Below are 24,563 nucleotides of genomic sequence, written 5' to 3' on the forward strand. Positions count from 1 at the left end.
CAGTTAAGTAATACTTTGTGACAATATGTTTATGAGAGATAATTATGCACTTTAGATATTTTCAAGTGCAGACAAATGTGTATTCCCAGTGGGGTGTGATAATACTAAGAAAACTCCACCTCTTGGAATTCTTTGATTGCTTTTGTGAAACATTTATTCATGGGGGAATGGTATCTATTTTGCGTTCTTTCGTGGAAGCTAACGTGTCTTTTATTAACGGGTGGTAGTCGAACGAGACCTTACTGTTGTGCTGTTCATGCTGCGCTTACTAGGTTTCGTGGCATTTTTCTGAATATTAGAATTTATGTGACCAGTGTCCTCTCTTCTGAATCAGTTATGTATTGAGTTTGCAAATTTTTTTAAAGAGATGTTTGCAGCCTTAATTATTGAGTAATTTTTTTCTGAAGGCTTTGATAATCTCTGTAATGCGCTTAGAGGCTTTAGACACATCACTAGAATGATGTCTTTTTTTGGTACTGCATGTAGAGTTTATGAATGGTGCTCTAAAAGTTGATGCTGGTTTGAAGCAGGGTGTGGGAAGAAGCGTAGATGACCTTTTGAATTCTCTTCTGGCCCTGCTTTTCTGTACTTCTGACACTTTATAATATAGTTTAATAACAAGAGCAGCTATTAATGTATGATTATCTTTGGCTAATTGGAGGCATCTCGCAGCTTTCTATCAAAAATTTGATTTGACTTATTTGCCTCTTCAAAATTAGTAGTACTACAATATCCTGAAGCTATTTATGTGAATAACGTGCAAAGGAAAAATATGAGTTGAGTTTCAAAACCAGTATTTTCTAGATCATGCAGTTGAAATTTTGTAAGTGTAGCAATCTGTGGTAAGGAATTAGTGGGCTGCATGAACTTTTTCACTTCTTCTTGAGTGCCAGTTGAAGCCAGGTATTAATGACATTGGAGAAAAACCTTTTTAGTTGGTTGGTGATCATAAGTCATAGCATTCACTGTAACTGTATTTTTGTAGCTGTAGATAAACCCCAAGAATGAAGAAAAATTCCTTTTGTTATTAGGGCTTAAGATTTTGTGCTGTTCTAAAAGGAGAACTTTTAGAACACTACTTCCCCAATTTGGTTTCTGATTTAGGGTGTTTATTAGTCTGAATTGTTTGGAAGTTCAGCTCTCATTCCCTTCCATCTGGGCTCTCTCTTTCCCTGTATTTTCCACCAGTACCGTGCTTCTTGCACCGCAAGATGCAGAGTTGTGAGCCAGAAGGAAGCTGAATGTCTTCACTTAGAAGGTGAAACTTTATGCTGAGATCCCGCCCTCTTCCCCTCCCTACCCCCCCCCCCCCCCCCCCCCCCAAGTGCAAACACAAAGGTTAAATTAGAAGATGAGGCTGTCTTGAATTATTTTAATGGAGTTGAGCTAGGCTTTTAAATGCATGCTTCGGGAGTACTTAGGGCTTAAACTGGTGTCATGTGAGTTTGGTCTTTCTTTAGCCTGAGCAGATTTATGTGCTTTCAGAATTCCACCTTATGATAAAATGGCACTTTTCGTTTGTCCATATTTAAATACTCTTTTATAAAGGATTGAGTTCAGGATTGATCCAAACTGGAAGCAGCCAAAATACTGTGTGTTTGCAGGAGTAACTGTGGTCATTCTTCATGGCCTGCTTTTTTTCAGACAACATTAATTTAGAAAGTAAATTGCTTAGGTTTAAATAAACAACTGCAGTTTGCTTTCTAACTCCCTTGGTTTTAGTATGCTGGCTAATACTTCATGTATGTAGTCAAAAGACACTAGAAAAAGTTCCTGACTGTGGACTTTGGATATGCTAAAAGGAAGCAAACTTTAAGCCTGTTCACAAGGGCATAAAATTCTGGGGGAAATCACTGAATGTTGTAGCTAATCTTTCTGTTTATTGGAAATCTACTACTTCTAATAAAATACCTAGGTCTTTTGTAGAGATCTGTTTGCTTTGTAATTCATTCCTCCCCTTCAAACACTCAGATAATTCATCACTAAAAAATCAAATATAGCAAGACAGTTAAAAATTTGAGAAGTTATCATTAGTACAGAACTGTAGCGTGTAACATGTTTTTCTAAGTTCAGAAACATCTTTGGATGAAGTTATTCAGGAGTTACTGCTTGGAGTTACTCTAAAATGTTCAGGTATACTGTCAGATATTTCACAGTGAAATGGCTGCATCAGTGAAAAATTGCTGTGTGCTGCTTTTGATCCTTACCCCATTGTGTATTTTTTTAAAAAATCAATTTTTATTGATAACAAATCAGGTTTTCTCACTAAAAGAATGTAAATAAGTTTAACTCCAAACCCTGCAAGATTTGCAATGTGACACTTAAAAATAGCTAAGATGGAACCTGGCTATAAATTAAATTGAATTAATATGTCAGCTTTTTGGGGAGTTGAATATGCATGAATGTGAGAGAAGTACTTAGGTTCAGTTGTTTGTGTGTGTGAAATGCCTGTCATTTTTCTCTACTTCCCTGGTCAAGAGCTCACCTGGGAAGGCTTACAACGGATGGATACCTTTTTTTCAAGTATTCGTTCAGAGCCGTGCCAGCTTCCCAGCTCATCTGCTGAGGAGGTTGCTTTGAAAAATATGCAACCTGTAGACATTGAATTATCAGTAGCATCTTGTGTGGTGTGGTAGATGTGTGTGCTGACACGTGCAGAGCATCCTGCTGCAGTGGAGTCTCTGAGCTTTTCCTCTGGGTAAGCAGTTTCAAGAGTTTTTGTTAACAGTTGTAGAAATGAGGCAAAAGCTACTTGTGTAGTATATTTTACTTTGACTGTTACATGTGAAATGTGCCCTTTACTGCTTTGGCAGATGATGTTCCTTTTAATATATATACCAAAATATTTTTTTAGTTCTTTTTTTGCCTTATATATTGTAATGATTTATAAAATTAACCAGCATATAACTTTTTGACTTTATCAAATACATTGTAAAAGCAAAGAAAAAACAAAAGTTTGTTCACAGGAGTAAGACTTCAATGTAGGGGATTTTATTCTACCTAAATGAGACCTTAGTGATAGGCTCCATGCGTGTCTGTAACACAGGTGATGCCTGAGAAGTTTCTCCCACACAGTTGATGAATGCATCGTTCTTCTAACTTGTAACACCTGCTATTCAAGTCCTAAGTTTCTTCTGACTGGAGATTGCTAGTGATGGAGAAACTTTACAGGGGAATTTAAAGTGATACCTTGTAGCGGAGAGAGTTGAGGCACAGTTCTTGCTAAAGACTTTGTATATGCTCAGTACTGTATTAGAAAAATGTTGAGGAAGCAAATCTCTCAAAAGTAACGAAGAATTCAGAACCTCAGTTTGCTTATACTGATGTGGTGCAAAATGTTTGCTTATGTGTTTGTTTTCAGGTAGGTTTTTTTCAACAGAACTTTTTTTCCCATCAGTGCACGAGAACATGCTTGGTGCAGAGACATCCTTTGTGTGTACTCGTTTAGTCACAAGGTAGTATTTGGTCTTCTGCTTTATTGCGTGAAACTCAGGTGTCTGAAGACAGGAAGATTCCAGATTTTTGAGCTTTTCGTTCACAGATAGTAATGAAAGTACATTTCACAGTGTTCTTCAGCAGCACGGTGATTTTCCCACTTTTCTTCAGGTAACGATGCTGAAGCACAAAGAATTTTCTCCTGTGTTTGAATGTGTGATGGTGTATGTGTTGTCTGGTGGAGCACTTGAGAGCTTACACTTCCAAACTTTGTTTCCAGTGGCATCAGCTCATGATGTAAGATTCAGTTGGCTAAACATAGATATCTAGCGTCATTTTAGATGCTTCAAGGCCCAAGACAGGTAGGAGGTTTGTGATTTTTCTGAAGGGGCAGTTGGGAGACCAGCTGTGCTTGTTCTAGTGCATTTGCAGTGGCATTCGTCATTCAGGCACCTGAATTCCTGCAGTGGTACGAGTTGTTAGTCTCAGAATCTCATTTTGGGCTCCCAGAAGAGGATGGATAACTTCAGCAGTGACCATGAATTAGGCATTTGGATTATGTGTTGCCTAATGAGAAAGGATGATCTGCGGTAGGATTCTGCTGTCTGGGGCAGTACTTTAGAGTCCTGACTGAAGGACCTGGTTTGCTGTCCTCTGCCTTGTTGCATGCTTTCCAGCTTCAAAATCAAATAAGGACAAGTTGTTATGGAAGACTTGTCTTTTTTGTAGTCCGGTGTAATTTGTCAGTGGAATGAATGAAGGCTTCTCTTAAAGTGCCTTTGAGGAAAACTGAAATAATTACAATAATTAGAAAACCTTAAGTCTTGATGTGTTGGATGTTAGACTTGAGGGCCTTGCTACTTGAACATGAGAAATTCAGCTTGTCTTCAGATATGGTCTGAAAGCAAATACAAGCTCCAGTGACCAGTTCACATTGTCTTTTTCCATAGATTTCACATAATGTTTGTCAATGAAGGAAGCTTCTTGAAATATTCTAAGTTTTCTGAACAAGTGCTTTTCTGGACATGATTATTTAGATTCGTAATCTCTAAGAAGAGTGGTGTATTGAGTCATTGGTATTGACTAACATAGTTCCGTTTTACATCTATAATTGACATTGAGCAATATTTAAACTGTGCTAACTCTGTAATAGGGTGGAGCTGCAGTAAACAGTTTTTCTGTTAGGAACTGCATCCATTCACAGAGCATTTTGAGCAGAGTCCTGGCACAGCTGTGCAGTCTGACTGGTGTTACTCTTAACCTATGTGTTATGGTGAGGGAATTAACATCCTTCGATCCAAAAGAGCCTCTTTATTTCAGGGTTATGGATTTTTTTTCCAAAAAAGTTACAAGAACTCCAGGGCATTTGTGCATGATGGCAAACTTAGGACTATTTAAGTTTTAAATTCTGTGAGATAATTTCATGTCAGTTTTCCTCATTCCTTTAAGTTGGAAAAAACCAAAGAGCCTCCACCCTCCCCAGCTTTCTAACTGGTGATTATAATTCCTACCTGTATATGTACCTTTTTATTTATCTTGAAAGAGAAATGAACTCTGTTTATGGGGTTTCATTCTTCTTTGGGAACTTATATGTATATATGCCTGTGTGCACTAGTATAAATAAAAAAATGTTAACAGCCATATAGGCATGGATTTATAGTGTACATACAACAGAATATGGATTTTTTTTTTCCTTGGAGACTGACCGTGCAAGGCTTTTTGCTTCCCTTAGGAATTGTGCTGAATATGGTCTCAGCGTTGCTGCAGTTGAGTTGTTGGCGTCTGCAGAGCAGTTCTGCTCTCCCTCTGGCATTGGCAGTCTCCCCTCATGTATTTATGCAGGCTGAGGACTTAAAAGTATCACATCTAGGAAGAGCTGTCAGATCTGTGTTGCAGAAGTAGCCGTTCTTGAGCTCTTTAGCAAACAAGGAGAAGGATTGCTGGCCAGAAGTACAGAATCTTTCCTCTCTAAACAGGTTATTTTTAACATCCATAATTACTTGAAAGCATTGAAAAGTATTAGTAAGTACAGCAGAAGTTTCTACAACTTGTCACTTATATTTATTATGGTACTCTTAACTTGCAGTGTTGTGGATTCATGCCTCTGAGATGTATACCAAAAGTGTGAAAACCTGGACTTTGATCAAGTCCCTAAATTAGATAACCAGACTAAACTAATTTTGAAATGATTTTGAATGGGAAAGTTAAAATGACATTTCAGGAGCTAAAAGGGAGATCTGGATAATACGAAAAGCAATAGTGTCTTTCACATTGTTTATTTAAATCTTGTTTGTCTTGATGAAAAAAACAGTATTTTAATAGATACCTGAATTCTGTGAAGTCCCCTGGTTTACTTCTGTAACTAATGGATGGTTGTTCAGATTCCAAGATTGTTGCTGCATGCATTTTATTTTTGTTATTTTTAGAAATTTTAAAGATACCATTACAGATTGTCTTATAGAATTTATAACCAGTAGTACATTTTGACTACAGTCAAACCTTAAGTTACAATTTTAAACCAGAGTCTTGAAAGCATAACCTTACCTTCTCCTTCTTAAACATAGCATTTTTCTAAGATGTTGATGACTTTTGTTGTTAAAAATAGAACTACAGTATAGAAACTTTTTTCAGAATTATGATTTCTTTTGGCTTGCCTATGTAATTAAGAGAAGTTTTTCAGCACAGAAAAATTTCTTTTTTTTGGGAAACAATTAAAGCTGTTGAATAACTTCAGAGTTTACCAAGGTTGTGAATTTTGATAGCTGCCAAGTTTTGTTTCTGGAGTAATTGATGGTTTGATTGAAGCCTCTTGGTGATGTAGAGAGCCATAACGTTATTCTGTTGTAAACTCCTATCAAAGTAAATTTTGTAATACCTTCTTCAAATAAAACTAGTGTTAAGCTGGTGCACCAATTCACAATTTTAAAGGTTGTTTTTGTTTTATGTTTCTCCCTGTAGCTCTAAGGAAGAGAAGGGGTTGATGGGATACTGATGTGGCTGAAGTAATTAATAATACACAGTGCAGGAGTATAGGTATCAGCTAAAACGCATTTCCACTTGAGCTTGATGTCAGCCCTTTGGAAGATCTACTGTCCTTTGGAACAGTTTTTTACTAGTTGCAGAGATGATGTGTGATCGTTCCTTGGGTAAACTTGTAGAGATGATAACTTCTGATAGTGTTCAAGTTTCTCTTGGTAGTGTTACACAGTAATTGCATTAGAGGAAAGTGGAGAGCTCTTATTTTAGTATTGCGAAACAATTTTGTAGTTCCTTTTTTCCAGTCTAGTGCTTCTTAGCAGATCAGATAAGGAAACTGTCCCTCAGAGATGCTTCAATTTTTCCACTGTGTTAGTTGGCCTAATATTAGTCGCTTCTTATTACAAGTGTAATTTTTTACTTGCTGTCTCTAGACTGCTAGCTGTCAAACAGTTTTGGTTTGTGGACCTCTAGGTGTGTTGCAGGAGAAATGCTGACTCATGTGTAGAAAATATCAACAGTGCCAGTTTTGCTTACAGTTTGTGAACCTTCTGGGCTGTTCTGCCTTCGAGAATCACACATTTACAACAGCTATTGCTAGCCACTTTGAAATAGAAATCAGTTGGGAAGTTTTCCTTTTGGAAAGGTACCTTTCTGCTGTGGTATCCCCCCCACCTCTTTTTTTTTTTTTTTTTTTCTTCTTTTTCAGTGCCAAAACAGTTCTTGAAACTTCAGGGCAGCTTGTCTTTAGTTCTAGCAAGCAGGAACTGTAATGTATTTTCTTGTGAGTTTTGGCTGGAATTAATTAAAATGTTACAGTTTTTATGAAGACCTTTTACCTGCCTGTCCCAAAGTTGTTATTTCCTCATGTTTGTTACTCTGATGGAAGCAGTTTTCTTGTAAATTGAGGTCTACTGGGAGAGATAACCCAAGTGTCCCCAAAAGGGAAAGACAGATGAACTGCATCGTGTTTGTGTATCTGATGTATCACAGGCATCTGGCACATTGTTTCTATTCTGGTTCCATTTAATGTACAAATAACTTTCAGTAACTGGAATTCTCAGCTGGTGTCGGGAGGGAAGAGGACTTTCACATGGGTTTTTCAGGAATATCTGGCTTTTTGGAGCATGTATACTGACATACCCTGCTGTATCTTAGATCTTTGGACTGGTGTCTTGTGAGTCATCAGGACTTTTAGGCTGGCATGGTAAGAGCTTGGACACATTTTGGGGGCTCATCTAGATCATTCCCCCTTCTTGATTCCTATGCTGCAGAGCATTTAACAGCATGAACTGGAGTTCAGAGCTAAGTTGAAACTCTTCTCCCTCTGCCTTAGAATATACAAAAGGAAAATAACAAGGGCATGGTGTTAAAAGTTCTGGCTCTTGCGTCATCTCTCCTAAAGGTTTGTGCCACGGATAGTTCTCCTAACCCTGGTATGCATCATCTCTGTCCTTAAATGTATCTTTCTGTGCTCTGTGATCTGCCTTGCCCCAAAGGAACACACCTGTTGGCAGCTGAGGTGTGATGTGGTTTATGTATCTGAAATTGGATCCTTTAGTGACTTTGAAGATTTAGACCAAACATGTGAACTGGCAGGAGAAACAGAGATGGTTTGAAGGAACTGTGTAAAGGACACATTTATTTTTTCTTTTTTTTTTTTTAATGGCTGCTTTATTTATATTATGATCTTGAATTTATTTATGTGGAATTTCTGTATTGCTGTGGCTTTTTTTTTTTTCTTGGGAGAATGGAGTGAATTATCTGTTAAGGTTTTGTTTTGTTTGCTTATTTGTTTATTTTTTATTATCATGGCACACAGTTTGATTGTCAGTTCAGTGATGACTAGTTTAGTTGAAAAGTGAGATTGTAATATCATTGTATTTTCTCTTTCCTGAACCCATGACAGTTTTGTTCAGGCTAAGTTTCAGCCAGTGACTTTGCATAAGTTTGTCTTACAATCACACTGGTGTCTTGGTAGCAATGAGGTATACATCTGAATGTCACAGATGTGTTCTGGCCTATAACATATTGGGTTTTTTTTTCTGTTTCAAGAGATGCCTGTGAAGCTAATTATCTTGGGTATTTAGGGAAAAAGAGAAGTTTCTCCTGGCTAGCCCCTAATTTTGCTGATCTTTGCACTGTTTTCCCATCTGCTGTGTTGTCCTTGGTATAGGGTACTCCAGAGGAAGCAGGGATTTTCATCTGACAAAAGCTGGGTGAAAGTTCCATATTAAAAGATACCTCCACACAGCTAGCTTGGGAGAATTTGATTTATGGTTTTACTGCTGTTGGTTGGCAGTGTGAAGGAAAGAGCACTCTTCGTAAAGGTACTTAACCAGTAAAGTCCTAGCACAGTTGCAGTTATCATGGTCAGAGGTTGTGTTTTTTACTAATATAAGCTGTATCTGCACTAGTAGGATTTACTAACAGAGCTGTGTCAGTAAACCCTTTGTATTGTCATAAAAACTGTTTAAGTGCCAGAGACCATGGCATAAAAATAGTTTGACAGAAGGCAAATTTGTCAGATAGATAGTGACCTTATGGATCAGCTCAGATACTGTCTGTAGATCAGCTCCTAGTACTGGGTGAGAGATAATTTAAGGAAAAAGAATTCACTGAAGAACCTTTTCACTTTACTGAATGAGGATGTAATGAACGAGAAGGAAAGGATTCACAGCAAATGCTGGGGCCGTGATTCTGAGTCGTTTATTGATCACCCTCCTGCTTTCTGTGACTCAGTACATAACTCCCAGAGGATATTTGTCAGGAACTCCCTTTCACAGAGGAGATATGTAGTCATTGAGTAACGTGCCAAGTTCTTTCAGTTTCATGTAGCAAGAATCAGCTTGGATTCATGAGAGTTGATCTCAGAATAATTTACATTTTAATCTCTGCGTCAAGCCAATGAGAATCTCAATAGAGGTAAGAATGGCAGAACGGAGGAGTCATCTGCAGTCTCAGAGTCACCTCTGGGGAGTCTGAGCATTGACTCAACTTCTCTTTGCAGTGCAGCTTGCTGTGCCTGTTCGTTTTGGGTTTCAGCCCTACTTGTGTCAAGCTAATGCGCAGAAGTAAACCCGGAGACATTAAGCTATGCTTGGTTGCATGTCATCTCAGGTAGTTTGTAAGGGGCTGTTGGGACTGAGGTGAATTGTACAGTAGTCTAACATAAGCAGTTTTTAATTGTGAAATCCCACGTTGATTGTTTTGGAAGGGAAGCCTGCACAGGTGTAATATGTCAAAGCAGAGACTGATCTAGTTTGTTATATTCTGCCTATGGCAGGGGTCAGTAGTAATCAGTTAGGGAAGATGCATACTCCAGATGTATTTTCCCAGTTCTTAAGTTGGTGTTTTTAGGATGTTCCTGGGCTGCATTGGGATCACTGTTTTACAGCCCATTAACTTCATGCTTTAATGTTGTCATTCCTTAAGTGTTTTGTTCCTTTGTAGGCTATGTTTATTAAAGATCTGTTGTTCTTCAGATAAATTAGGTGAAGAGCTAGGATAAGCTGAACTTATATAAACTTAGGTTGAACAGTCAAAGTTTCTAGCAGGGCACAGAATTTGGTCTCCAAAGGAAGTAAAGGAACCATGGGGAAAATATTATTGATTTTCTTAAATGTTATTTTTAAAAGTAATACTATGACACTGTTCTTACTGAAGTTACATTTGGGTAAATACTTTTTTTTTTTATTTTTTTTTCCAGCTTTGTTACTTGGGCTTCTAGAGAATGGCTTTATGTGTGTTTTTTTGGTTTATTGAGAGAATATTCTCTAAAGAAAATTGCACCTTAGAGGATTGCATCTGGAGCAATCCTAGGACCATTCTTGCAGTTTAATTGCTCTCTTCAAAACAAAATGCCCCAAAAGCACACGTGCATTTCCCTTCCTATTTTGTGCTAGGACTTAGGATTCTCATCCTCCTTCTTAAGTAACTAATTAATGTTTTAGATAATCTATTTTTCCTTTGTCTATTGCACTAGCTTTCTGGATAAAACTAAATGCTGATGTCATGGTGCTGGTGGGGTTTCCTGCCCTTCGCCTGTGCAGTTTCTTGATAGTCATACAACCATCTTTAGTTATTGGAATGTTGTTAACTGTAGACCGTATTGCACTATGTGAAATGAAATGAATTCAGAGATAAAACTGCAGCATACTTTCTGCCTCCCCTTTTGCCAGTTCACTCTCAGAATTAACCCCGAGATGCATATCAGAAGTCTCTAAGTAAAGAGAAAACCTCTGGAAAGGAATGGGTGTAATATACACCAAGGAATAGAAGTAGTTACAAAGGAGATTCTTGCTTTGCATTTTTGCTTCCAAGGGTGGGTAGAATGGCACGTACATAATTGCAGTATTTTTTGTCATGTAGCAAATATTCTGGGTTTTGTGATGATGTGGTAAAGGCATCTGAGCCAACAGGGGATTGACTCTCATGCCAGGTTATGAGAAAATTATTTGAGCTTCAACCTGGCCAGAAGTGGGCATACTGTCTGACAACTTCTCTTGAAGCTTGAAGTAAGTTCTTTATTGTGCATGTGTGTTAGAGATAGCAGCTACTTTTTGAGGTGAAACTTGTGATTATTATTTTTTTAAAATACATATTTACCAAGGAATGGGTGAGGCATTTACATGCTTGTCTGTATACCATATTGCAGTATAGCAGTAAGGTTTGTGGGGAAATGCATGGGTGGGGTAACTGAACAGTACACCAGGGAAAGAAGCTGAGTCATAAGATTTCCCTGAATATGGAGAAAGAGCTGGGATCTCAGATACTGAGCATTAGTATTAACAACCTTTTATGCTTATGCAGGATCTCTGAAGCCCCTTAAAAGCAGCAGCCTTACTTAAAACCAATTTCTACTTAAGTTTCTGCAAAGGCTCTGTAGCTGTGTGTTACTGCAATGACTATATTAACGTACAAGTCACAAAGCGTAACGTAGTTAGAGGAGGCTGTGGTGAGCTAGTAGAGCCTGATGGCAGTAGCTGCCCTTCGCTTCTCCCAGCGTGGGGCAGGTGTCTGCTGGAGCGGTGGGCTCTCGAAGAGGCTGAAGGATCAGTAATTGAATGGCAAGAGAGAAGCCTGCTTAATGAAAGGAATCAGCTGGCATTTGGTGCTAAAGAAACGAGCAGGACTGTGAACTGCTGGGAACTGACTTGCTTTGAAATTTTCAGAAAGTGAGAAGCGATCTTACATTATGTATTTAATTTTTATATAGAAATTTATTTTCCAATTTTCTTTTTTCATGAATCCATTGAATTGATCTTTTTTGTTCATTTGATTGTGTTACAGCAGAGATTTTTTTCTTGATTTTCATTTTTCTCTGAATAAAGTTACCATTCTTAGGGGATTTTTTTTTCTCCAATTTTAATCTCGTAAGTGGCTCTCACCACAAATAATTGTGATGCAGAGTTGTGAAACCGCTTTTGAATCAGATTAAAGCTTTTGTGCGCTGCAGGCTTGATAGAACAAGTTAATAGTGAATTTTAAGAAAGATGCTAGGGTTCAGTGGTGGATGCAACATGCCAGATATGAGATGATCATGCCTGTCTTGCAAGAAAACTTACGTATATAAATTATGTTCCTCGCAAAATATCGCAACGGATTCAAACAAGTCACTGATTGCCTTAGCCGTTTAGTATGTTGAATGTTTTACTTACATGTGAGACAGTTGCTGCAGCCCTTCTATCTGCATTTTAAAGTTATGTTGAAAGAAATGCTGAAAAGGTGTGCAGAAGTATTTAGAGGATAGTAAAAATGCCTTGCAGCTGGAGTCTACTCTTAAATTTTGCTAGCTGGTAGTGCCAGTAATTACCATTTACAACCATAGCCATTCTGTTAATGGCATGCTTATGCAGGTAAAGCCATGGTTATACTAAATAGTTCATGCTGGAGCCCTGAAGTAGATTTGAGGCGTGGCTTCTGCTTTTTATCAGTCTTATTTTCACCATGATAGGAAGGCTTCACATGTGAGGTTGTACTAATAAAGTACACTGTTCAGATACGTATTTTGGATGAGAGGCTGTCGTGTTTCAATTTGTTTAGCATATGAAAAAGAAAATGGAAAAAATTCTATTGGCACAATGCTGAGGCTCTAGAAAATTGTTTAATCTTGTGGGAAACCACATATCCAGAACCAGGATACTGAAAGACGTAGTAGAAAAATAAGCACGTGAGAAATGTGGAAGAATGTTTTAAGGAGGAATGTGAGTACTCGGTTTGAATCATAGACTGAGGAAAATAATGGATGCTGCCTTCGGTCAACTGTACTTCTGCAATTAGAGGTGGTAAGGCCTTTCAGGAAGATGTGCTGTAGCCAGGAATTTGCAGCGCTGAGCTGGCAGAGGTATTTCAGATGCCTCAGAGGGGCACCTGGCTGTTGTCATGCCATGGCAGCTGCTGTGTGTGCCTTGGTGCAGCGTGGGGCAGCTGCTGCGCTTTTCACTAATGGTACTTACGGAAAGTACAGTCAGTAACTTAAGTCTGGCTAAATATTCCGATAACCTGTAAAATTCTATAATCTTGTATGTTAGGGCTGAATAGTTAATATGCTGTCTGCTTCTGGCTTTGAAGTACTTGAATATTCTTTTCCCAAGGAGCATGGTAGCTTGCATAAAAAATGGTTCTTGGATCAAAGGAATGGCTGTCAGTCCTCCTTTTGGAGTCTGAGTGAGGCAGTGCTTTTAAAAATGCATAATTTCTTGATCTATTTCTGTTTTTATCATTCCTACCAGACTTCACAGCACTGAATTTTAGCAGAACTAACAACAGTGAGACCTGATGAAAACTGATTTACGTTATTGTTTTCAATACTGGCTTAATGATCCTTGTTAATCCAAGAGGCAAACGACAAAAAAACAGGTTCTGAGGGGAAATCATTCCATCAGGACAGACACACACTGCTGTGTTGTATTTTTAATACAAACATTGCCTCTTTCTAGCAAGATGCAGCATGTTTTGTCAGTAACAGACTGATAAATTGTAAATTAAAAATCTGTATGCAGAGTAGACCCAACTGTTTATTGTGAATCTAGGTATTTTGCCTTTGTAGACTGATTAACTTGCTTAACTATACTTGCTTAAGTCAATCTCCGATGTGTTATTAACACTGTTGAATGTAATCAACACGATACAATTTCGGGGTAGAGATTGGCAGCCTCAGTCTACCTGGAGGAGGAGGTGGAGGTGGTGGTGGTGTGCCCTTCCCTGCCTGCCCCAGCGCTCACCTCTTGGGCTGGCTCTGGTGCACAGCTGAGGGTGCCTTAAGAACCTTCCAGAAATCTTTTTTTTGGTTTTCCCCTCATGTTTCTTGGGTTCTGCCGTTTTGGTGAGTTCTGTCAGCACGCTGGGCATTCAGAAAAATATCAGACAACTCAAAATAACTGATGGAGAGCGACCTTCCCCCTTCAGTCCTCCTGTTGATTCAGCTCCAGCCTTACCATGAATTGCACCTATGGTGAGATCACGAGATGGGGGAGCTGATTCACAACTACTTGCTGTTCAAAGGGATTTTTTTTTCTATATTCCCCACACTACTCATTGCTTAATTTCCTTTTATGTGTTAGTTTTCTGATAGCTTTGTGAGTTGAATCAGCCCATAGATGGATCACCTGGCCCTGGTGTAAAAACGGAGGAGGGTGTGCAGTACTGGGAGCAGAGGGGGAATGGAACCTTCCCATCAGTGTCAGCCAGCTATTAGCTCATCCATCTTGGTGAACCCTACCGTTAATTATTTGGCCTTTTTTAAATTATGTTTGTTTTGTTTGATCTTCAGCAATTTTCTTATACACACATCAACTGGATGTTACATGTGCTTTTTCACTAGGTTTGGATTTTTTTTAATGTGTGCAGTTCCAGCCAGGAAGTGGCTGAAGGTTTTTTTTTTTCTCTTCTTTTCCTTGTTAGGAGCTTCCTAGAAGTAGTCACTGAATTCTAGCTGAATTTATATATTTTATAGATTTAGATCTAGCTGAAGACTTAATATAGTGCAATTAAGCCACGAGGCCTACAATAGAGTAAAAAATGGAGTTTATTGTACCTGGTTGTTTCATAAAATAGGGAATGTAGTTTTTTGTATGTTAAGTAGCATTTTGCATGGGAGATGGGCAAATGTTTGCTCTCCTGAGCTGGAATAGAGTGAATACTTGAATTTGATGCTTTGTTTATGGATTATACTTCTATGCAGAGAAAAAATGTTACAGCTTTTTTATGTTGTGGTAATTTATGGGTATGTCATAAGCAGAAAGGCTGAGTTTGATTGTGAATCTTTGTGAATATGGCTGGTATTCCTTTCCCTTCATTATAGCTTTAAAAGCCTGCATCGGTGAGACTTCACTACTGGTAATTTATTTGTCTGTGGAGTAACTCTGCACATGTCACTGCAGTCATGAGTATTATTGTACTATTTCTTGTACTGTATTTCTCTTGGAAATAGTCATGCAGGCATCTTACAATATGCTTTTTTTGTTGTTTTGTTTTTGAAAAAGCAACATACCACCTACAACAAAAAAAACCCTTCTGTTAAGTAATCGGGTTTTAAACTGTAGCACACATTTCTGTTACATGGGTAATGCATTTTCTGGGTCTTTGAATAAGAAAAAGTTAACAGTTACAAGAGAAAGCATACTCCAGGCTAATGAATCTGTTCTTTAGAGAATTAAAATTTATTAGAAGAGAGGGATTTGTTTACCATGCTTCTGTATTTGTTCTTTTAGTACTTTTTTGATGCAAGAGGGCTGTCCTCAGAGAAATGGCTTTGTGTTGTCTGTTTGGTTAAAAAACCAATCTGACATATGGAATGTGTTATTTTTAAATTGGACATTAATTGATTGTGTGGTCAATGCAGTGAATAAAAAAATCTAAAGCCTTATGCATAAAGCAAACTCTGCATGGATGCATGCTGCATTGACAGAGCTGGAAATTATATACTATCTGAAACAGTGGGGCTACTATCTCTTGTTATCACAAAAGCCCAAATGTCCCAGTGTGCCTGAGTGCGTGTCAGTTCCTCTGTGTCAGTTGAGCTTAAATCTCTGGGTATTTGGCTGCATGCCATATTGTTATTTGACGATCCATTTGGATTTATAACATCATTTAAGATTTCTAAATGTGGCCATGACACAGTGCTTTGAGAACCTTAAATTTTGTTATGTTTGGAATGCTTGAGTATCGGTGAAATAGAATGCATGCCTAAGAAAGCCTGAGTTTTGTATGTTATCATTCATGGTCTCTTTTAACAAATGGATAAAAGCAGTGAGGTTTCTGGGAAGGTAAGATAAAGCAAAGCAGCCCAACAGCACAGAGCTGTCCGTGTACTTGTTGCAGTTTAACTTTTTTAGAGTCCTGTGACCCCTTTCTTAAGCTACAATCAAAATTTTATCATGAATTTGCAAGGCAACCAGGTGCTAGTAATGTGAAACAATTATCATTTGACATGATGTAAAGTCTGTTGTTATTTACAGAAAATGTCATTTGGTGTTGTTTCCTTTTTTTTTCTCATTTTGCAGATGTGGGTGGTTGTGGTTCTTTCCGATCTCACACAGATGTTGTCATTGTCTATTGTGCACAGAGTTCTGCTTGGGGTAGTTTTGCTGGGCTGAAAAGGGAACAGCCTGTCTATGTTCTCCTCGTTGCATGAAGTACAGCTCCGAGAGACAAAGGACTGCTCCTGGTTTTTTTGTCTTTTTAGGATGTGGCACAGGTTCTTCAGTAACAGAATTTTGCTTCAGGGTTGGTGGGGTCTTCAGTCTTGAGGCCCCAGGTGATGTATGTTCCTGGCAGTGCCACTGCATTCCTTCCAGTAATAAAATTGAAATAGCAGAAACAATACATTTATTACATTTTGATACAATAAATGAAATGCCTTGAAGCAAAATGTCACCTTCCGTAATCAAGGATGTAGATTTCTGTCTTACCGGTGTTGGCAGTCATTCCTGATTTTTCTAAGTTGCTTTTGAAAAATTTGTACAGGAACTGCTGATTTGGGGAGAAATGCTTAGTATAAATATATGCTAGTGAAGTTTTATTAATTGATTATTTTCTACTGGATATGCTAGTACATACAATAAAAATTATATGTGACTTGTGTATGTATGCATTGCATGTCTGTGTATCTGATTTATGCAGAAACAAAGGTTTCATGAGTAAGTAAAGTTGTAGACTATTTTTAATTTAAAGAAGAAATTGAGCTCTATCTGGAGGGAGATGAAGTTTTGCAAACCCAGACATTGTGCACACCATGAGGACAGTTGTTTGCCATTACAACATATGGAAATATAGGATATGAGTTGTCCATATAGCCTTTTAGTTTAGAAGCAACCTAGTTGTGATCCAGCAAATGAGTGTGCAGAGACATTTTCTTGGCTTTGATTTCTTTGTATATTGCTGTAATACCAGTTTTGTGAGTCCATAGAATCTTTTTATTTTCTCAAATAACTGTTTTGATTCCTACTGGATTTTATCCTGTTTTAACACATAATCCAAGGAATTAAGACTAGCAACTTTTTGAACTAATCCTGCTGTTACATGGGCATAGCCTTTTTTCAGAATGAGTATGCTGAGTAGTTGTTAAATACTATCATTATCAGTGATGATATGCAAGTGTGAAAGGATCCAGCTTTGTTTTCAGGGCTCATCTTAATTTGGCAGGAGTAGTAATCAAAGGGAGAGATAAAGGGACTATTTCAAATGTTGCTGTGGTGCTCGAGGTATGTCATCTATATTGTGGGGAAGTTATACTTATTTTCACACCTGTCTCATTCTAGAAAAAAAAACCAGCCCTGTGTGAAAATACTGTAATTTTCAATAAACCTTGTTTTAGACGCTACTATGTTTTCATTAAATAACAATGAGCAGTCACGCATTTCTTAAACATCGATTTCTGTTCTGCTACGTGTGACCAAGTTGAGGCATAAAATTCTCTTGTCTAAGGACAGATGCATGGGCATTTTTATATCTCTTAGGCTACCCGTCCTGCATTTGTAATTTCAGTGTTACAACCCCTCCTTTGTGCAGATTAACGAAAGATTACTATGAGACAATTATTATACTACAAAATAGAAGTAACAGAATGTCCTTGTGATCTGTTAAGAATGGAAATGGCTGGTGGAAGGTGTTGTTTCAACCTTTATAGAATCATTTGGTTTGGAAAAGACCTTTAAGATCAAGTCCAACCGTTAACCCAGCCCTGCCAAGCCCACCACTAAACCATGTCCCAGAGTGCCACATCTACACACCTCTTAAACACCACCAGGGGTGGTGACTCCACCGCTTCCCTGGGCAGCCTGTTCCGATGCTTGACAACACTTTTGATGAAGATTTTTTTTCCCAATATCCAATCTCAACCTGGTTGATACTTTTATCTGAAAGTAGTCTGATTGACAGCTACCTACTTTATGGCTTTTATCAGCTGTGTTAGGTTAGTTGCAGCACTGGAACAGTGAAGGTACGATCTCTGTAGCTGGTTACCAGTAATACCTATTTATGGAAATTGTCTTGGCTAAAGATCTGCATGCTTCTGTTCTTCACCTTTAAATTGTTGCCCAGTTGCCATCCCAGCTTGTTTGTGTTAACAATCAAAGTAACTAAAAAATAGCATCAAATTGTTATTGTTAATCCTTAATCAAAACATGATTGAATAAGATCAGGATTAACATTTTGGAATTCATGGTGAATAAGCTGGTATTTTAATTAGGGATCAAAGTGCATGGTATTAGATAAGAAACTTTAACATGGGCTTGTTATAGTTGACTTGGTACCAACTTAATGGATATTGTATATGTAGAGAAATTACTGATTTTCAGGGTAGTATCCCTTCTTTGTAATGACAGCGTAGTCTGCTCTGTCAGCTTCAGTTGTCCTTTGTGTGTAGCAGAAGTAGCACTGTCAGCATTTTTAATACAGGATTTCCTGTTCTTTTCTGTGTAGATTAGAGTTATAGAAGTATGCTTTATGGAATTCACTTGTAAGAAGTTTTTATTGTTGTTTAAATGGGGGTGTATGTGTTGAGCATACAAAAGCTTTTGTTACTGATTTGTTAGAAATACTTTTCTATTATGTACACAGAAGTGAATGTGTGTGTGTGTGTAAAAGCAAATATATGTAAATGTACAGAAGAATGAAGGCATTTAGATTCAAGAGCCAAATATTTTTAGGGAATGAAAATTGCTCCCATAAGACAAGTTTTATCTTTCTGAAAAAGATCCGTATCAGGTGTTTGGGTTTAATGTTTTGAAGTGCCTTATCTACATCCTGGTTATTAGCGACAAATTTTATTTCCCATAAAATCAGTGTGGGTGAGACTGTATTTCAGTATGAAGTTACAGTAATACTGATATGAGAAAGCCAGGACATACCAAGAGTTTTGACATAGGAATAAGCTGCCATCTGTAGCCTCGTCTGCATCATGCTCGTAGCTCCTGCACTAAGGTGCAGGCTTTGCGGTTTACTTTGCCTTTGTTGTGGAGTGAATAGGGGTAAAAGCATGTGTCTGGACAGTCATCGCAGAGCCACTGAGACACGATGGCTTACGTGTCAAAGACCTAATGTAAGAAGGCATTTTGCTTGGCAGCATTAATTGAAATAATTTATTCTTGTTAGTCTTGCCCATATGTGGCATTTGTACAGCGTGTGGCTTTGGATATAATTAATGTACTCTTTAATTTGTTCCTGTAGCATAAGGTGATGATCTTAATGTGAGTTTTTAGATTCTGTATCTTCTATTTTAAAAGGATTGGAAACACAGCATTTAAGTTTGTCATAGCAAGTTCTAGCTCAGCTGTCAAGGGTGGTTATTTCACATATAAATGCTTTTGCTACTCTCATGATCTTCGTGTGTGTTGTTATACTGACCTCATATTTCTGTTTTTAACATGCTTTTTTTGCTCCTCCTCTCCAGGTGAAGCAGGAGCTGTAGAAGGAAGACCTTGTGGCTCGCAATCATGCCATTCCCCTTCGGCAAGTCCCACAAGTCTCCTGCAGACATTGTGAAGAACCTGAAGGATAGTATGGCAGTTCTAGAAAAGCAAGATATCTCTGACAAAAAGGCAGAAAAGGTACAGTTGGGACTTGCCAGTTACTGAAGAGTAATTGGTGGGGTGGGGGGCAGGGTGAGAAATTATTTACAGCTGTTGAAACTGAATCAATTAGGAATTATTTTGGGGCTTTACACTCTGGTAAAGGGTAAGTTATTATGTACCTTTGAACAGGTGTGTTTCATGTTGGTTGGCTTTGCATTTTTATGCCACTGGCAGCTGATAGGATACTTCAAATAATTTGGTTTGGAACTGTAGGACATTGCACTCTTTAACAAGCAGCTCACAGCCATACAGTGTTCAGGTGCCTGTGTCCACCATAGTGGCTTTACTGCTGGACATAGTTCTGTCTGTGCTTGTCCATGCCAACATTCACAGACCAGAGTGTCTCTGTTACTGAAACCGAGGAGCTCTGTGTCTCCCTGGATGTTAGTAAGGGGATATGCTTTTACAATTCCTTGCCTTTTCTTCAGCCCACAGGAAGCTGTGCTGTAAAGTAGCTGTGCTGTGAAGTTCCTGTGCTAGTGCAGTTTCTTTTAGATAGGATGGTTTGCTGCTTCAGGATCTGTACCTGTTGACAGTCATTTGCTTCTCGACTGGTAGTCTTGATAGCTTTACTGAAAATTACCTTCAAGTTCAACCTGTGTGCAGCTGCATCCCACCCTGTGACTTGTATGATAGGGGTGTTTACTATTTAGATGAAGTTTTTCTTGAAAATCTCAGCACAAGGGCATAGATTCCAATACTTCCAAAAAAAACCAACGCAAAACTAAATAGAAAAAACCCAGCAAACAAAACATCAGCCTCTTCAATCTACCAGCTTTTGAAGCAAGCTGTGATACCCCACTTGGATCCTCTCCCAGGTTTATTTAACTGTTTTGTGCCATTCTTGGCATTCTTAGAGAGTCCCATATAGGAGTTAGTCACAGTCTTTTTATGTTCACCAGTATTTTTAAGCAGAATGTGGCCAGCTTCTGTACATCCATTTTCACCTAGATTTGGCAATGCTGTTTCAAGTGCAGGAAAATCCAGGTCTTAACTGAATTGCCATCTTTATCCCAATATTTTTTTTTAAACCGGCATCTTCTACCCCAGTGCCAGCATGTGGTATGTTCCAGATCTCTTGCAGTGTACTGTAGTATTTTTCCCCTAATACTGTTTCTTCCTGGAGAAAAAAGTATTATGGCCTGTTCTGCAGGCCTGTGTGGAGACTGAGAGGATTTTCATTTGCTGCTGCTTCTTTCTCTAATGAAGACAGACATCTGTCAGGGGGGAGGGGTAGGTGCATTCTGAAGAGTCTGTGATGAGACATGGCACTGCCTCCTTCATCTCAGCCTCATTATTAATTCCTGGAGATGTGGCTTGATGTTAAAATCCGTGCTCTATTGTATCATCTTTTTCTTTTTGCTTAGACCTCTAATGGGGAACAGACCAGCTTCATTCCATTGTGCATAGCTGTGCACTGTATCACATGCCTGTGTTCTTGATGCTGTAGCTGAAGATTATTATGTACCATTTGCTTCTTGCTGGCCTTTAATCCCATACCTCCATCTTCTTTAAAGGCTTTGTTTATGTGAGGCTGCTGCTTTGGTATGAACTAATATGCTAAACCTGTAAGTTGTTTCTCCTGTGTCTTATAGAAAGCAACACATTCTGCTTGAAGGAGGAAAGAAGGCAACCCATGTTCACTAGGTTAGACTAGTTAGGAGGGTTAAATACTGACATTTACAAGACTGAGCTGCATATGGTAGTGCTGGCCTCTGTCATCCTCATTATTCACAAAGGAGATGCCGTTGTTGAATCTGAAAATTCACAACAGCGGTGTCCACATCTTCATACAGAGATTCTTCAGAAAGTAGTTGTTTCATTGGCAAGCCAAGGCGTCCGTGAAGGTGACTCTGGTTGTGGCAGTTTATCTCATATTCTCAAATTGTTTGCTGGTCTGATAAAGTTCTTCAATATCTTATGGACCTGTCATCACATCTTTGAGAGTATGGCCCTGATTAAACACGCTGAATTCTTGCCTTCTTCCTATCCAGTCTATAGAAATTTCTGGAATAACTTTGGAGTTAAAAGACAGCAAGAATCTGAGCAGTAGCCATTATTAAAAAAGAAGAAAAATTTCTGCATTCCCATATCTCGATAATAAGGCATCTTTTTATCTTTCACTACCCCTTTTATTATTATGATCCTTTCTACAGTGTAACATTCCAGTCTCCTTTGGAGAAGAATTCTGTGCTGATGAGAGGGTGAGTTCTCTGGCTATTAGTGGAACAGAAATAGAAAAACTCACTGCACATAAAGCACATAAATTATTGCCCTTTAGGAAAAGGAGAAGAATGCCAGAGTTTTTAGCTTTTTATAATTCCATTTTATTAGTGATTAGACTTGTATAGAATTCTCCCTCTCTCTCCCCGCCCCCCACTCGCCCTTAGCAACATGGTACATAGTGTTGATTACTGTTTGTGGTAAAGACACCCTTTTGGGTGCAGGGAATACTTAAGTTTTCCTATGCTGCTTTGTTTCATAAAATTAAGTACACATAGTTGCATACTTTTGCTACTCTTGAGCATAAGGAATTTGAAACATGTATGTAGACTAGGCTAAAAAATATTTCAGCATGTGTTGAAGTGAACTGAATGTTTCAAAACTTAATTATTGTTTCAAATATTTTTACTACAAAATGAAATTAATTGTAAATGCTCTTTTGTGTTGTACCTTATGGCTGGCTGAGGTTCCAAAGGTTTTCCACTGTGGTACCACAGTGGGTTTGGGTTTAATATGTAGTTAATTTTAATTCCTACTGTGCATTAGCAGCACAATGCTGTTATGAAAATACTTTGCTGCTGTGTAGAGGATGCGCTTTGATAGTTTCCTAATACACTTGGAAATACGTATTTGTAAGAAAATTAGACAAATAATTTCCCCTAGAAATTAAAAGTGTAATTAATTATGTTTAAACAAATAACCTCAGTCTTTTTCAGTGCTGAGGCTGAAATGTAAAACTTTTGATGTTTTGTGAGAAGAAGAAAAAGCAAAGGAGGCAAGAAAGATTTTTAGAGCTTGGACAGTGTGTATTCCTGTGCATTCTTCATAATCAAAATTAAAGAGGCTCTTCAAAGCCAAAGACGTAAAACAGCAGTGGTGGTCATGACACACCTTTTTCAGTTAAGAAACATTGTACCCTGTAATACTGGAAAATTTGTTTTATAAATAAAAATCTGAAATTTGAAAAAGTGAATTCTAGTGTATATTAAACTACCTTTTCTTGAGCTCTCTGAATACTGGAGAAAAACTAACCAGGTAATGCTCCAGGTCATTTTGAAATGTTCTTTAAGTTGGTGGTACCTGCTTAGGAACTGAGATCTGAAGTGGCTGTAAAAGCTGGACTGTGCCTCGCTGCTGACAGTCTGCCTCGTGTACCGCAGCTCTGGTTGCTTCTTGGCTGCAGTTTTGTACTTAGGGTAGGGGCGATAGCTTGCTGTCTGTTAGCATTTTGGAAGGGAAACTTGAAATGTCAAGTGCTTTGTAACTGAAAACACATTCATCACATATGCTGTTAGTTTTCTGTTACTTGTGTTTTTTCAGAAGGGGGGGCTTAAAGGGAAGGGGAAGGAAAATTTCATATAAAGGACCTACCCTTGATCTAGCCTATTACTTAGTCTTTTATTCGCATCTCTTCCGCCTCTTTGGCTGACATCAGCATTTATTTTTATACTACCAGTTCACTTGATTTGTGGCACACATTTACTGTTGTAAAGGTAAATATTTACTCATGTAATAAACTTGTTCTTCTCTACCCTCTAACCTTGAGTTAACCTGCTCATAACAGTTCCAGTTTTGGCTTTTGGATAATTGTTTTAGACATGTTGTTAACCCATGTCATTTGACTATTGCGGGCATTGACAGTGTCTCTTCTTTAAGTTACCAGCTTTATACAATGGACAGTATAATATATGTATGGGACAATGTGGTATGCTATTTTGATTCAGCTGTCCAAATGTAATATTATGTTGTGTTGCCGTAGATCAGATTTCAATCAGGAGTTTGTCATTTACAAAGAAGTAAAATTATAAATTTGTTATGCATATGCATAGTTAATTTATTAATTTCTCTAAGTAAAGGCAAGTGTTGCTTCATAAAATTCAAATACTCCAGCTGTACAAGTCTAAATGAAGTTTTTGGTATTGGCACTGCTTAGCATTTAAGGAAATAGTAAGTTTTGGAAAAAAATCAGTGAAATACCGTAGAGACTGGAATAAATCATAATGATTCATAGCTCTAAAGACATGCAGCTATTCTGGTGTGACAATCATATGTGTGACTTAAAGGTGTCTAGTTTGATTTTTAAATAATATCTTCCTGTCTTTGATAAGCATAGAGAAGTAAGTACTTCCTTTATTTTCCTTATTTTACATTTTACTTCTGTAATTTGACTTGTCCTCTAAATGATATTGATTGTCTGGCACCATGGAATTTCAAATGTGACTTGTCACAGAATTTTTCGCTGAAATGCTGATTGCTCCATGGTTGCTCCTTCTCAGTGTTGGGAATATATATATATTTTTTATATATATACACACACAATTTTACTATATAAAATACATAATGTATTTATTTATAGACTATAATATGTAGAGTATATATAATATATAGCACATATATAAAATATATCTGCTTATGTATTGTATTACTGTATACATGGTGTCTGATAGTGAATTCTGCTTTTGATCGTGGGTTTTTGAATGAACTCCATTGTGCATGTTAATTTTTCTCTAGAAATTTTTTATTTTCTTGTTAAAAGCAAGCAGTGCATTAGGCAATTATTTAGATCTCAGTACCTTAGGAAATCTTGCAAGTAATGCTAGCTAAGATTCTGTTTGTCTTGATTTCTTTTTTTACTAGTTTTTCACTGGGCCTTAACATTGATACTTAATGTAGCATTATATTTTTCACTGTAGCTATCTAAATTCCATGCTGCGTTTGAAATAGCTCTGCACATCGCTTATTTGGAATATGAGAGTATGGAATATAGAAGAGTAGATTCTAGAACAAGTTTGTAAGCATTTATTGCTAGTCCTTTTGGTGTTGAGTTTTAGAGTACAAGAGAAGGGAATATAG

At 37.8% G+C, this 24,563-nt stretch overlaps 1 protein-coding gene across 2 annotated transcripts in view; it reads left to right on the forward strand.

Moving 5' to 3' along the window:
• The window catches only part of CAB39 (calcium binding protein 39), a 42,257-nt gene that overhangs the window by 2,328 nt on the left and 15,366 nt on the right, over window positions 1–24,563 (forward strand). For both annotated transcript variants that reach the window (XM_080409413.1, XM_080409414.1), the window contains exon 2: window positions 19,307–19,463. In XM_080409413.1, the coding sequence (XP_080265539.1) occupies window positions 19,350–19,463 (114 nt within the window). In that variant the 5' untranslated portion in view covers window positions 19,307–19,349. The remainder of the gene's footprint in view (window positions 1–19,306; window positions 19,464–24,563) is intronic.

Source organism: Falco punctatus (genome assembly GCF_963210335.1).
Source record: "Falco punctatus genome assembly, chromosome: 13".
Taxonomy (NCBI): Eukaryota; Metazoa; Chordata; class Aves; order Falconiformes; family Falconidae; genus Falco; species Falco punctatus.